General features: G+C 45.1%; 2 protein-coding genes across 2 annotated transcripts; both read left to right on the forward strand.

Moving 5' to 3' along the window:
- Window positions 1-10,169: 10,169 nt before the first annotated feature.
- On the forward strand, window positions 10,170-11,879 carry LOC132508862 (seipin-like). Its single transcript, XM_060129267.1, is given in 2 exon segments — window positions 10,170-10,348; window positions 10,350-11,879. Coding segments are annotated over 2 exon segments (1,182 nt in total). The 5' UTR covers window positions 10,170-10,304; the 3' UTR covers window positions 11,488-11,879.
- Window positions 11,880-12,392: 513 nt separating this feature from the next.
- LOC132508866 (LRRN4 C-terminal-like protein) lies at window positions 12,393-13,939 on the forward strand. The gene has a single exon (XM_060129281.1). It carries the CDS (start codon window positions 12,396-12,398, stop codon window positions 12,690-12,692), a length of 297 nt encoding a protein of 98 aa, XP_059985264.1. The 5' UTR covers window positions 12,393-12,395; the 3' UTR covers window positions 12,693-13,939.
- Window positions 13,940-14,726: the final 787 nt, after the last annotated feature.

Consider the following 14,726-nt stretch of genomic DNA (forward strand, 5'->3'; position numbering starts at 1 on the left):
TAGGAACTGGAACCAAATATAAAGGTGCAGAGAAAGGTAAAGCTCTCAGAGCACATTATATCTATATATATAAAATTCAATTTTGAACATGGATACATTTTTTTTCTTTTATGAATCATACTTTTGGTATTATATATCTAAAAACTCCTTGCCTAATCAAAGTCACAAAGACTTTCTCCTATGCTTTCTTCTAGAAGTTTTATAGTTTTTTGGTTTACATATGATCCATATGTAAAATGGTCCTTATGATCCATTTTTAACTAATTTTTAAAAACTTTATTTACTTATTTTATTTTTGGCTGCATTGGGTCTTCATTGATGCGTGCGGGCTTTCTCTAGTTGCGGTGAGTGGGGGCTACCCTTCCTTGTGGTGCGCGGGCTTCTCATTGTTGTGGCTCCTCTTTGTTGAGGAGCACGGGCTCTAGGCGCATGGGCTTCAGTAGCTGTGGCACGTGGGCTCAGTAGTTGTGGCTTGAGGGCTCCAGCGCACCCGCTCAGTGGTTGTGTCTCACAGGCTTAGTTGCTCCGCGGCATGTAGGATCTTCGTGAACCAGGGCTCGAACCCGTGTCCCCTGCATTGGCAGGCGGATCCTCAACCACTGTGCCACCAGGTAAGTCCCCATTTTAAACAAATTTTGAGTTAATTTTTTGTGTAAGGTGTGAGGTATAGGTTGAGATTCATTTTTGTGCATATGTGTGTCCACTTGTTCCAGCACCATTGTTGAAAAGACTAACTTTGAGAAGTCTTTTTAAGTCAATTTAAGAGAATCTTTTCATGTGCCTCTTGGCCATCTGTATGTCTTCTTTGGAGAAATGTCTATGTAGGTCTTCCACCCATTTTTTCATTGGGTTGTTTGTTTTTTTGATATTGAGCTCCATGAGCTGTTCGTATATTTTGGAGATTAATCCTTTGTCCATGGCTTCATTTGCAAATATTTTCTCCCATTAAAAAAAATTCTTTTTATAAGTTTATTTTCATCTTGTTTAAGGTTTCCTTTGCTGTGCAAAAGCTTTTAAGTTTAATTAGATCCCATTTGTTTATTTTTGTTTTTATTTTCATTACTCTAGGAGGTGGGTCAAAAAAGATCTTGCTGTGGTTTATGTCAGAGTGTTTTTCCTATGTTTTCCTCTAAGAGTTTTATAGTGTCTGATCTTACATTTAGGCCTTTAATCCATTTGGAGTTTATTTTTGTGAATGGTGTTAGGTAGTGTTCTAACTTCATTCTTTTATATGTAGCTGTCCAGTTTTCCCAGCACCACTTATTCAAGAGGCTGTCTTTTCTCCACTCTATGTTCTTGCTTCCTTTGTCATAAATTAGGTGACCATATGTGCATGGGTTTATCCCTGGGCTTTCTATTCTGTTCCATTGATCTATATTTCTATTTTTGTGCCAGTACCATACTGTCTTGATTACTAGCTTTGTAGCTAGTAATAGCTACGAAGTAGCTTTGTAGTATAGTTTGAAGTCGGGGAGCCTGATTCCTTCAGCTCCGTTTTTTTCTCAGGATTGCTTTGGCTATTAGGGGTGTTTTGTGCTTCCATACAAATGGTAAAATTTTTTGTTCTAATTCTGTGAAGAATGCCATTGGTAGTTTGATTGATAGGGATTGCATTGAATCTGTAGATTGCTTTGGGTAGTATAGTCATTTTCACAATATTGATTCTTCCAATCCAACACATGGTATATTTCTCCAACTGTTTATGTCGTCTTTGATTTCTTTCATCAGTATCTTATAGTTTTCTGAGTACAGTTGTTTTGCCTCCTTAGGTAGGTTTATTCCTAGGTATTTTATTCTTTTTTTGCAATGGTAAATGGGATTTTTCCCTTAATTTCTCTTTCTGATTTTTTGTTGTTAGTGTATAGGAATGTCAGAGATTTCTGTGCATTAATTTTCTATCCTGCAACCTTACCAAATTCATTGATTAGTTCTAGTAGTTTTCTGGTGGCATCTTTAGGATTCTCTATGTATAGTATCATGTCATCTGCAAACAGTGACAGTTTTACTTCTTTTCCAATTTGTATTCCTTTTATTTCTTTTTCTTCTCTGATTGCCATAGCGAGGACTTCCAAAACTATGTTGAATAAGAGTGGCAAGAGTGGACATCCTTGAAAAGATGCTCAACATCACTAATAGTTAGAGAAATGCAAATCAAAACTACAATCAGGTATCACCTCACACCAGTCAGAATGGCCGTCATCAAAAAATCTACAAACAATAAATGCTAGAGAGGGTGTGGAGAAAAGGGAATCCTTTTGCACTGTTGGTGGGAATGTACGTTGATACAGCCACTATGGAGAACAGTATGGAGGTTCCTTAAAAAACTAAAAATAGAACTACCATATGACCCAGCAATCCCACTACTGAGCGTATACCCTGAGAAAAACATAATTCAAAAGGACACATGTACCCCAGTGTTCACTGCAGCACTCTTTACAATAGCCAGGACATGGAAACAACCTAATTGTCCAATGACAAATGAATGGATAAAGAAGATGTGGTACATATATACAATGGAATATTACTCAGCCATAAAAAGGAACCAAATTGGGTCATTTGTAGAGATGTGGATGGACCTAGAATCTGTCATACAAAGTGAAGTAAGCCAGAAAGAGAAAAACAAATATCGTATATTAGCACATATATGTGGAATCTAGAAAAATGGTACAGATGAACCTATTTATAGGACAGGAATAGAGGTGTAGACATAGAGAATGGACATGTGGACACAGTGGGGGACAGGGAGGGTGGGATGAATGGAGAGATTAGGTTTGACACTACCACGTGTAAAACAGATAGCTAGTGGGAACCTGCTGTATAGCACAGGGAGCTCAGCTTGGTGCTCTGTGACGACCTAGATGGGTGGGATGGGGGTGGGTGGGAGGGAGGTCCAAGAGGGAGGGGATATAGGTATACATATAGCTAATTCACTTCATTTGTACAGCAGAAACGAACACAACATTGTAAAGCAATTTTACTCCAATTAAAAAAACCAAATAAATTGAAAAAAATGTCAATTGAGGAAAAAGACTGAGTTTCACAGTGGGTTGAGATGGTGGTCCGATTCTGACACTGATTCCAATGTGTGTTTTTTTTCAATGCTACCAAGAAATTAACTCAATTCTGACACTATCTACCTGGAGCCAGCATCATATCCCACAGCTTAAGGGCTCAGTCCCATAAGATTGCCCTCCCCCCCAGATGCCAATCAATAGTCCAGTTACCTGTGCTTCTGACTGACTGGCTATAAATCAGAGGTTCCCACCATCCCCTCCTTAATTCAAGTAATTTGCTAGAGCAGCTCACAGAACTCAGAGAAATAGTTTACATATTGCTTATCAGTTTATTATGAAAAGATATGATAAAGGATAGAGATGAACATCCAGATGGAAGACGTGAGTAGGGCAAGGTGTGTGGGAAGGGACACGGAGCTTCTATGTCCTGCCCGGGCACACACTGCCCTAGCACCTCCATGTGTTTACCAACCTGAAAGTTCTCTGAACCCCATTCTTTTGGGTTTTTATTGAGGCTTTATTACATAGGCATGACTGATTAAATTATTGGCCATGGGCAGCTGATTCAGTCTCCAGCCCCACTCCCCTCTCGAGGTTAGGAGCATGGGACTGAAAGTTCCAGCCCTCCAATCACATGGTTAGTTCCCCCTGCAACCAGCCCCCATCCTTAGGTGCTTTCCAAAACTTACCTCATTAACATTAACTCAGGTGTGACTGAAAGGAATTTGTTGTGAATATCAAGACACCTTTATCGCTCTTATCGCTTAGAAGATTCCAAAGGTTTTAGGAGCTCTGTGCCAGAAATAAAGACCAAATATACACTTCTCATTATAAATCACAATATCACACATGGGAACTGGAAAAGGATGGAGGAGGAATCAGAGATGGTCCATGTATCAAATAATCCATCAGCAGCTCAAAACCAGAGGTGTTTAAGAGGAGATAAGTCACCCAGGAAATTATAGAAAGGCTTTGGATTTTCCATTAAGTCATTAAGGTGGGGAAAGGCTGTTGAGTCAACCTCAGGCAGATCTGAGGTCTGAGATCTAGCTGATGTCTGAGTACCCCCAGCAGTGAGGTGCATTCTCTCCCAGGTTCTGGCTCCTTGGCACGGCTGGCGAGGTGGGTGCTGCAGCCTGGGCTGGGAGCCAGGTTGACTCATCAGCCCAGGGTGTGCGTCTAGGGGAAAGGTTGTGTTGTTTGCTCTCACGGTGAGCCCCGTGACAATAACAGAATCAAGGTGTCCTGGTGCTTTGACTGCTTTCTCCCTGGGCTCTTGATGGAGATTGACAGGATCTAGCATCCCAGGTAATTCTATTGTCAGTTTCAGCAGCCTCCTGTACCTCATTAGACAAAAGCAGAGAGAAATGTCAGCCGCAGAGCAGAGGGGGCCTATTAGAGTGAGCAGCTTTCGGAGATGACAAGGTAGTGAGGAAATAATCTGGGCCTTCCAACCAGCCCCTCTAGGTCCCGGGTGGGAAACTGGGACATTTGCAACAAAGCACTGTGTCGGGGGGTGGCCAGGGTGGACTGTTCGGGTTATGCTGCAGGCTCTGCTCATTGAGGGATGGAATGAGGGGAGGCTAAGAAAGGCTGTATTGGTCCAGCCCTTGGGTCAGAGGTTCCTCCTGGTGGTGGGACCTATCAGGGAGGTGTCTCTGGGTGGCTCTGGTGTAAGCAGCAAGTGGATACATTGTTGGGGGTCAAAGCCTTAACTGATTTATCCAAACCTTTAGGATTTCACTCAGGATGGATAAATTGTAACAGACTATGGGAGAGAGAATCCTGGGCCCACAGGAAAATAGGAATCTTTCACTGTCCCACACTAATATCCTGCCCCCAGCCTGGGCCAGAAGCACACACAGACTTACATAGATACACACATAACACACCCAACACTCACATATAGAGCCTCATGTACAAATGCATACAACACTCACTCATCTACTTGTACACATTTTTTTTTTTTTGCGGTACGCGGGCCTCTCACTGTTATGGCCTCTCCCGTTGCGGAGCATAGGCTCCGGACGCGCAGGCTCAGCGGCCATGGTTCACGGGCCTAGCCACTCCGCAGCATGTGGGATCTTCCCAGACCGGGGCACGAACCCGTGTCCCCTGCATAGGCAGGCGGACTCTCAACCGCTGCCCCACCAGGGAAGCCCTACTTGCACACATTTTTGAACGCACAGAGCACTAGACCAAACATACATGCCCAAACCACACAGACACATGACATATACAGGTTCATGTTAGAAGCATTCGTCTACAAAGTTTTTGTCTGTGGCTTATGGCATCAGCCTCTTTGCAATCTATTTACATCTTGGATATATACAGCTCACATGCACATTCACACACACCCACCGTTCTCACAACATACAGCATGCACTCAAACACCCATGCCACAAACATACTCATATAAACATACATGCCTCTTCCATGTTCACCGTGCATGAAAGCTCCTCACCACACCGGGCCACTCTCCACGCGTGGACACCCACGTACTTATACTCTCTCCCGCAGGCTCTTGGCAGGCTAAGCTGACATCCACGCAGACCAGCGGAGCCGGGAGTGGTTTCCGCCTCCCTCCGGTCACTGACATGCAGCACCTGTCCTGTCTTTAGTTCCTCACACTCCGGCTTCAACTGGGTTGAATGCCAGAGGCTGCCTGCACAGAACCCAGAGCAGCCGTCCAGAAGCAGCTGTCCTGGGGGAATGAGGCTCCCTGAGCCTGGGAGGGGTGTGTGCCAACCTGGAAGGGCCATCAGGAAAGTGACCCTGGAGTGACCAGGTGCTAGTGACCACCCCACCCCTCAGTGGTGCTCTGGAGCGCCATGGCCTGAGTCAGCACATGACGCCTCTTTCCAGCCCTCTTTACTCGCGCTCAGAATCCTGGACATTTGGGGGGTTCTAGGCCTTCCCCAAACTAGAAGAATGAGTGGCGCCTGAAAGAGATAGCAGCTCAAAGAACTCAAGTCAGATTCTGGGCTGCTGCCTTTTCCGTTAGCATTTGCTTCTGCATCGCTAAAGCCCCGTAATCTAGAACATGCCTGGAACAGTGCATTTCAGCTGAAAAAATATGAAGGTACGTCAGCCTGGAAATAGGACCAACACTGCTTTTTCTCTCAGGGCCGTCTGTACATTACAAGGAGACATGCAAATATGAGGAATTTTTGCTGTTACTGTGACCAGCACCAGGGAGGTAAATCATTTTCTTCTCCGGTTCACATGTTTCTGGCCCAACCCACTCCCCATACCTTGCACTCTCTGTCACTAGTCACCATTATTTGAACATCTGTTAAGTCCCAGGTACTATACTAAATACTTTACAAATATCTCATTTAAGCTTCACAACATCCTTGTTTAAGGAATATCACTCTCCCCATTTTATGGTCAGGGATCCGAGGTTCTGAGAATCTGAGTAGCTTATCCAAGATCACACAGCTAACGAACAGCAAAGATAGGATTTGAACTCAGGTGGTTGTTTCTCCAACCCATGCTTTCCCCTCTGCACCAAGTTTATATCTATTATCACCAGCCATAGAATGTAAATTCTGTTCATATATCCATTATCTAAGTCTAAAACTCCCTTCCCATCTATGTTCATCTATCAGTCTTAAACTATAAACCAGATCATAGATGGCAGGAACTGTGTCTATTGAATTCATTTCACAGTGCTCAGCATACTTCCGGGAATATATAGTAGATTACTATCTTTAAAAAGTTACGGTTCTGTGAATTTCAAATTGTGCCTGGAGTTAAGAGACCAAGTTCTAGCTCTGTTTTTATTTATTTATTTTTAAATTTAATTTTATTTATTTTTTTATACAGCAGGTCCTCATTAGTCATCAATTTGATATGCATCAGTGTATACATGTCAATGCCAATCGCTTAATTCAGCATACCCCCAACACCACCACCCCCAGCCGCTTTCTCCCCTTGGTGTCCATACGTTTGTTCTCTACATCTGTGTCTCAATTTCTGCCCTGCAAACCGGTTCATCTGCACCATTTTTCTAGGTTCCACATATATGTGTTAATATACATTTGTTTTTCTATTTCTGACTTACTTCACTCTGTATGACAGTCTCTAGATCCATCCATGTCTCAACAAATGACCCAATTTCATTCCTTTTTATGGCTGAGTAATATTCCATTGTATATATGTACCACTTTTCTTTATCCCTTCATCTGTCGATGGGCATTTAGGTTGCTTCCATGACCTTGCTATTGTAAATAGTGCTGCAATGAACATTGGGGTGCGTGTGTCTTTTTGAATTGTGGTTTTCTCTGGGTATATGCCCAGTAGTGGGATTGTTGGATCATATGGTAATTCTATTTTCAGTTTTTTAAGGAACCTCCATACTGTTCTCCATAGTGGCTGTATCAATTTACATTCTCACCACCAACAGGACAAGAGGGTTCCCTTTTCTCCACACCCTCTCCAGCATTTGTTGTTTGTAGATTTTCTGATGAAGCCCATTCTAACTGGTGTGAGGTGATACCTGATTGTAGTTTTGATTTGCATTTCTCTAATAATTAGTGATGTTGAGCAGCTTTTCATGTGTTTCTTGGCCATCTGTATGTCTTCTTTGGAGAAATGTCTATTTAGGTCTTCTGCCCATTTTTGGACTGGGTTGTTTGTTTTTTTTAATATTGAGCTGCATGAGCTGTTTATATATTTTGGAGATTAATCCTTTGTCTGTTGATTTATTTGCAAATATTTTCTCCCATTCTGAGGGTTGTCTTTTCATCTTGTTTATGGTTTCCTTTGCTGTGCAAAAGCTTTTAAGTTTCATTAGGTCCCATTTGTTTATTTTTGTTTTTATTTCCATTACTCTAGGAGGTGGATGAAAAAAATCTTGATGTGATTTATGTCAAAGTGTTCTTTCTATGTTTTCCTCTAAGAGTTTTAGAGTGTCTGGTCTTACATTTAGGTCTCTAATCCATTTTGAGTTTATTTTTGTGTATGGTATTAGGGAGTGTTCTAATGTCATTCTTTTACATGTAGCTGTCCAGTTTTCCCAGCATCACTTATTGAAAAGACTGTTTTTTCTCTTTGTATATCCTTGCCTCCTTTGTCATAGATTAGTTGACCATAGGTGCGTGGGTTTACCTCTGGGCTTTCTATCTTGTTCCAGTACCATATTGTCTTGATTACTGTAGCTTTGTAGTATAGTCTGAAGTCAGGGAGTCTGATTCCTCCAGCTCCATTTTTTTTCCTCAAGACTGCTTTGGCTATTTGGGGTCTTTTTTGTCTCCATACAAATTTTAAGATTTTTTGTTCTAGTTCCATAAAAAATGCCATTGGGAATTTGATAAGGATTGCATTGAATCTGTAGATTGCTTTGGGTAGTATAGTCATTTTCACAATATTGATCCTTCCAATCCAAGAACATGGTATATCTCTCTATCTGTTCGTATCATCTTTAATTTCTGTCATCAGTGTATTATAGTTTTCTGCATACAGGTCTTTTGTCTCCCTAGGTAGGTTTATTCCTAGGTATTTTATTCTTTTTGTTGTAATGGTAAATGGGAGTGTTTCCTAAATTTCTCTTTCAGATTTTTCATCATTAGTGTATAGGAATGTAAGATTTCTGTGCATTAATTTTGTATCCTGCAACTTTACCAAATTCATTGATTAGCTCTAGTTGTTTTCTGGTGGCATCTTTAGGATTCTCTATGTATAGTATCATGTCATCTGCAGTGACAGTTTTACTTCTTCTTTTCCAATTTGTATTCCTTTTACTCCTTTTTCTTCTGATTGCCGTGCCTAGGATTTCCATACTATGTTGAATAATAGTGGTGAGAGTGAACATCCTTGTCTTTTTCCTGATCTTAGAGGAAATGCTTTCAGTTTTTCACCACTGAGAATGATGTTTGCTGTGGGATTGTCATATATGACCTTTACTATGTTGCGGTAGGTTCCATCTATGCCCACTTTCTGGAGAGTTTTTATCATAAATGGGTGTTGAATTTTGTCAAAAGCTTTTTCTGCATCTATTGAGATGAGCATATGGTTTTTATTCTTCAATTTGTTAATACGGTGTATCATATGTATGATTTGTGTATATTGAAGAATCCTTGCATCCCTGGGATAACTCCCACTTGATCATGGTGTGTGATCCTTTTCATGTGTGTTGGATTCTGTTTGCTAGTATTTTGTTGAGGATTTTTGCATCTATATTCATCAGTGATATTGGTCTGTAATTTTCTTTTTTTGTAGTATCTTTCTCTGGTGTTGGTATCAGGGTGATAGTGGCCTCATAGAATGAGTTTGGGAGTGTTCCTTCCTCTGCAATTGTTTGGAAGAGTTTGAGAAGGATGGGTGTTAGCTCTTCTCTAAATGGTTGATAGAATTCACCTGTGAAGCCATCTGGTCCTGGACTTTTGTTTGTTGGAAGATTTTTAATCACAGTTTCAATTTGATTACTTGTGATAGGTCTGTTCATATTTTCTATTTCTTCCTGGTTCAGTTTTGGAAGGTTATACCTTTCTAAGAATTTGTCCATTTCTTCCAGGTTGTCCATTTTATTGGCATAGAGTTGCTTGTACTGGTCTCTTAGGATGCTTTGCATTTCTGCGGTGTCTGTTGTAACTTCTCCTTTTTCATTTCTAATTTTATTGATTTGAGTCCTCTCCATCTTTTTCTTGATGAATCTGGCTAATGGTTTATCAATTTTGTTTACCTTCACAAAGAACCAGATTTTAGTTTTATTGATCTTTGCTATTGTTTTCTTTGTTTCTATTTCAGTTATTTCTGCTCTGATCTTTATGATTTCTTTCCTTCTGCTAACTTTGGGTTTTGTTTGTTCTTCTTTCTCTAGTTCCTTTAGGTGTAAGGTTAGATTGTTTATTTGAGATTTTTCTTGTTTCTTGAGGTAGGCTTGTGTAGCTATAAACTTCCCTCTTAGAACTTCTTTTGCTGCATCCCATAGGTTTAGGATCGTCGTGTTTTTATTGTCATTTGTCTCTAGGTATTTTTTGATTTCCTCTTTGATTTCTTCAGTGATCTCTTTGTTATTTAGTAACGTATTGTTTAGCCTCCATGTGTTTGTGTTTTTTACATTTTTTCCCTGTAACTCATTTCTAATCTCATAGCATTGTGGTCAGAAAAGATGCTTGATATGATTTCAATTTTCTTAAAAATACTGTGGCTTCTCGCGGTTGCCCGGGCAGTGCGCGGCTGGAACCACCAGCTGCTTCATCCCATGGCCAGGGGTGGCGTCCAGGTGGCAGAGCACCTAGGAACTCAAGGCCTGAACCCGGGGCCAGACCCCCTGCACTCCCCATCATGGTCAATGGCCCACCAGTACCAGTACCTGCCTTACTGTGGGCACGTCCTGGCAGGCCGTGCCTGCAAGCTGCTACTGCAGTTTGGGGTGCTCTTCTGTACCATCCTACTCCTGCTCTGGGTGTCTGTCTTCCTCTATGGCTCCTTCTACTATTCCTACATGCCGACAGTCAGCCACCTCAGCCCCGTGCATTTCTACTACAGGACCGACTGTGATTCCTCCGCCTCCTTACTCTGCTCCTTCCCTGTTGCCAATGTCTCACTGGCTAAGGGTGGACGTGATCGGGTGCTGATGTATGGACAGCCGTACCGCGTTACCTTAGAGCTTGAGCTGCCAGAGTCTCCTGTGAATCAAGATTTGGGCATGTTCTTGGTCACCATTTCATGCTACACCAGAGGCGGCCGAATCATCTCCACCTCTTCACGCTCCGTGATGCTGCATTACCGTTCAAACCTGCTCCAGATGCTTGACACACTGGTCTTCTCTAGCCTCCTGCTGTTTGGCTTTGCAGAGCAGAAGCAGGTCCTGGAGGTGGAGCTGTACCTAGAATACAGGGAGAACTCGTATGTGCCGACCACCGGAGCCGTTATCGAGATCCACAGCAAGTGCGTCCAGCTGTACGGAGCCCACCTCTGCATCCACGCCCACTTCACTGGGCTCAGGTACCTGCTGTACAACTTCCCGATGACCTGCGCTTTCGTTGGTGTCGCCAGCAACTTCACCTTCCTCAGCGTCATCGTGCTCTTCAGCTATGTGCAGTGGGTGTGGCGGGGCATCTGGCCCCGACACCGCCTCTCTCTGCAGGTAAACATCCGAAACAGAGACAGGTCCCACAAGGAAGTCCAGCGGAGGATCTCTGCCCATCAGCCAGGCACAGGGCCCCAAGGCCAGGAGGAGTCCACTCAGCTGTCACCCATTACAGAGGATAGTGAGAGCCGTGCAGATCCCTCGGAGCCAGAAGGCCAGCTGTCTGAGGAGGAGAAACGAGATCAACAGCCCCTGAGTGGCGAGAAGGAGCTAGAGCCCGAGGCCAGTGACAGTTCAGGCTCCTGGGAAGATGCAGCTCTGCTGACGGAGGCCAACCTGCCTGTTTCTGCCCCTGCCCTTGCCCCGGAGACCGTGGGCAGCTCTGAACCCTCCACAGGCACTGTCCGACAGCGCCCCATTTGCTCTAGTTCCTGAAGAGAATAGGGCAGAGTCCCCACACTCCAGCCCTCTCCCCCCCAATCCCTTTCCCTTTCCGGGGCTCCCCCAATAAACTCTTTTCATGCCAGCTGCCTCCCTGACTCTGAACTGGATTCAGGGCCATTTGAAAACGTGATGTTCCCCAGGCATCCCCCACCTCGATTGGAGGAGGTTGTCTTGTCAGGGGCTACCGATGGGGAAGACCTCCAGACCCTGGACTATTTCAGGCACAGCTGTTTCCATTCATCAGCCTAGGACGTCCAAGGAGCGAAAACCTGCCCACTCCATCCATGTGACTCTCATCTCCCTCTGGGGAGGGGGATAGCATAGGGCGGGTCTGGAAAGCTGGGATACATCATTCTGGCCTCCGTACCCCTCCCTTTCTCAGTCCATTGGGAGGCAGAAGACAGGAAATGACTGCCATGGAGGTGGTATGATTTTTTACTGAAACAGCATTTTGTAGCCCAGGCCCCATGCTGTCCACAGCTGTTTTTCTCTGATACCAGCCAGGTGGCCCCGTCCTTTGTGTTCCCCTCCTCACCCCCTCATATGACTTCAGCCTTTGGATTCTCAGCTCCTGGCTGCTTTCCACATTCCACTGCTCTTTCAGAACCCAGGCATCCTGGCCTCCAGCTGAAACTGCTGCATGTGGCTTCCCCCACCCCTGGCCCCGTGACTCAGGCCCTCTGAAGGGACCAGCCCTCTTCTTGGCACTCACTGGGGAGGGGGGCAGGGGAAGGGGGGCCAGGTGGTGACATCACAGTTGAGGGGTATAAAAGCTTTGAGCCAAAACAGAATTGAAATTGAAGACACTGAGAAAACCTGACTGCGCAGCCTGTGCTCCTGGGGACCTCTTAGGACCCCCGGCCTGCTACTCACTGCATCAAGGCCTACCCACCGACCCCATGCCGGGAAATCCCCGCCTTCTGTGGCTCCTGGCTGTCACCTTCTCCTCGGTTCCCAGAGCGCAGCCCTTGGCGGGAGACGGGGAAGAAGAGGAGCAAGATGAGACACCTCTGCCGGCTGTCCCCTGCGACTACGACCGCTGCCGCCACCTGCAGGTGCCCTGCCAGGAGCTGCAGAGGGCCGGCCCGACGACGTGCCTGTGCCCTGGCCTCTCCAGCGCCACGCAGCCGCCCGAGCCGCCACGCCTGGGGGAAGTGCGCATGGAGGCCGAGGCGGGCCGCGCCGTGGTGCACTAGTGCGCCCCCTTCTCCCCGGTCCACCAGTACTGGCTGCTGCTTTGGGAAGGCGCCGGGGCTCCGCAGAAGGGGCCCCCTCTCAACTCGACGGTCCGCCGAGCGGAGCTGAAGGGCCTGAAGCCCGGGGGCGCATACGTCGTCTGCGTGGTGGCCTCCAACGCGGCCGGGGAGAGCAGCGTGCCCGGGGCCGAGGGCCTCGACGGCGCGGGCGGCCCCGCCTTCGGGCCCTGCGGCCGGCTGACTGTGCTGCCGAGGCCACTCACGCTGCTGCACGGGGCCGTGGGCGTGGGCTCGGCGCTGGCCCTGCTCAGCTGCTCCGCCCTGGTCTGGCACTTCTGCCTGCGCGAGCGCTGGGGCTGCCCCCGCCGAGGCCGCCCGAGCGGCGCGGGACTCTGAGGCCGCCCGGGGGCCTCTCCGGCCAAGCTAAGCCCGGCGCCACTCCGGGGGAGGTGGCGGCCCCCGACAGACGGCGGGATGGAAGGCCGGGCGCTGGGCCCCCACTGAGTCGGTTCAGGCCCCAGACTTTCCACTCTGCCCCGAGCTTAGGTTTAGGAGTAGAGAAGGTCAGCAAATTTTTTCTTAAGGGACCAGAATAATTTAGGCTTTGTGGTTCCAGGGGATAAAATCGAAGATATCCTGTAGTTCTTACACAACCATGTAACCATTTAAAAATGTAAACATCATTCTTAGCTCTTGGGCCTTACAAGTCAGGCCCTGGCCAGATTCGGCCCGTTGGCTACGGTTAGTCTACTTCTGTCGTACAGCCTCAAAAGGGCCCTGCCACTATGGGTGGCTTCCGTGGGGTTTTGAGAATAAGCTGCTGCGGTATGGAAGTTTGGGGCTAGAGACCACTCCTTCTCCTTCTGCCTTTTTGTTTAGATAGTGAGGATGCGCACTGAGTTAGAATCTACCTGTGTCTGAGGCGGGTGGAAATAAATGACTGACATGGGGTGGAGAAGAGAAGGACTGCCCAAGCTGCTGTCTGGGACAAGCTTGCGGTTTTGCTAGTAAAATTATAATAATAATAATACAATAATAGCAAAGGAGTCCCCCTCCCGCATTTGTGTTTATTGTATATTCACTGTAACAACATTAAAGGAGATGTAAAAGGAAAAAAAAAAAATACTGTGGCTTGATTTATGACCCAAGATGTGATCTATCCTGGAGAATGTTCCGTGTGCACTTGAGAAGAAAGTGTAATCTGCTGTTTTTGGATGGAATGTCCTATAAATATCAATTAAATCTATCTGGTCTATTCTGTCATTTAAAGCTTCTGTTTCCTTATTTATTTTCATTTTGGATGATCTGTCCATTGGTGTAAGTGAGGTGTTAAAGTCCCCCACTATTACTGTGTTTCTGTCGATTTCCTCTTTCATAGCTGTTAGCAGTTGCCTATGTATTGAGGTGCTCCTATGTTGGGTGCATATATATTTATAATCGCTATATATTCTTCTTGGATCGATCACTTGATCATTATGTAGTGTCCTTCCTTGTCTCTTGTAACATTCTTTATTTTAAAGTCTATATTATCTGATATGAGTATTGCTACTCCAGCTTTCTTTTGATTTCCATTTGCATGGAATATCTTTTTTCCACCCCTTCACTTTCAGTCTGTATGTGTCCCTAGGTCTGAAGTGGGTCTCTTGTAGACAGCATATAGATGGGTCTTGTTTTTATATCCATTCAGCAAGCCTGTGTCTTTTGGTTGGAGCATTTAATCCATTCACGTTTAACGTAATTATTGATATGTATGTTCCTATGACCATTTTCTTAACTGTTTTGGTTTGTTTTTGTAGGTCCTTTTCTTCTCTTGTGTTTCCCACTTAGAGAAGTTCCTTTAGCATTTGTTGTAGAGGTGGTTGGTGGTGCTGAATTCTCTTAGCTTTTGCTTGTCTGTAAAGCTTTTGATTTTTCCATCAAATCTGAATGAGATCCTTGCCAGGGAGAGTAATCTTGGCTGTAGGTTTTCCCTTTCATCACTTTAAGTATATCATGCCACTCCCTTCTGGCTTGTAGAGTTTCTGCTGGGAAATC

The sequence above is a fragment of the Lagenorhynchus albirostris genome, chromosome 2, assembly GCF_949774975.1.
Source record: "Lagenorhynchus albirostris chromosome 2, mLagAlb1.1, whole genome shotgun sequence".
NCBI classification, from domain to species: domain Eukaryota; kingdom Metazoa; phylum Chordata; class Mammalia; order Artiodactyla; family Delphinidae; genus Lagenorhynchus; species Lagenorhynchus albirostris.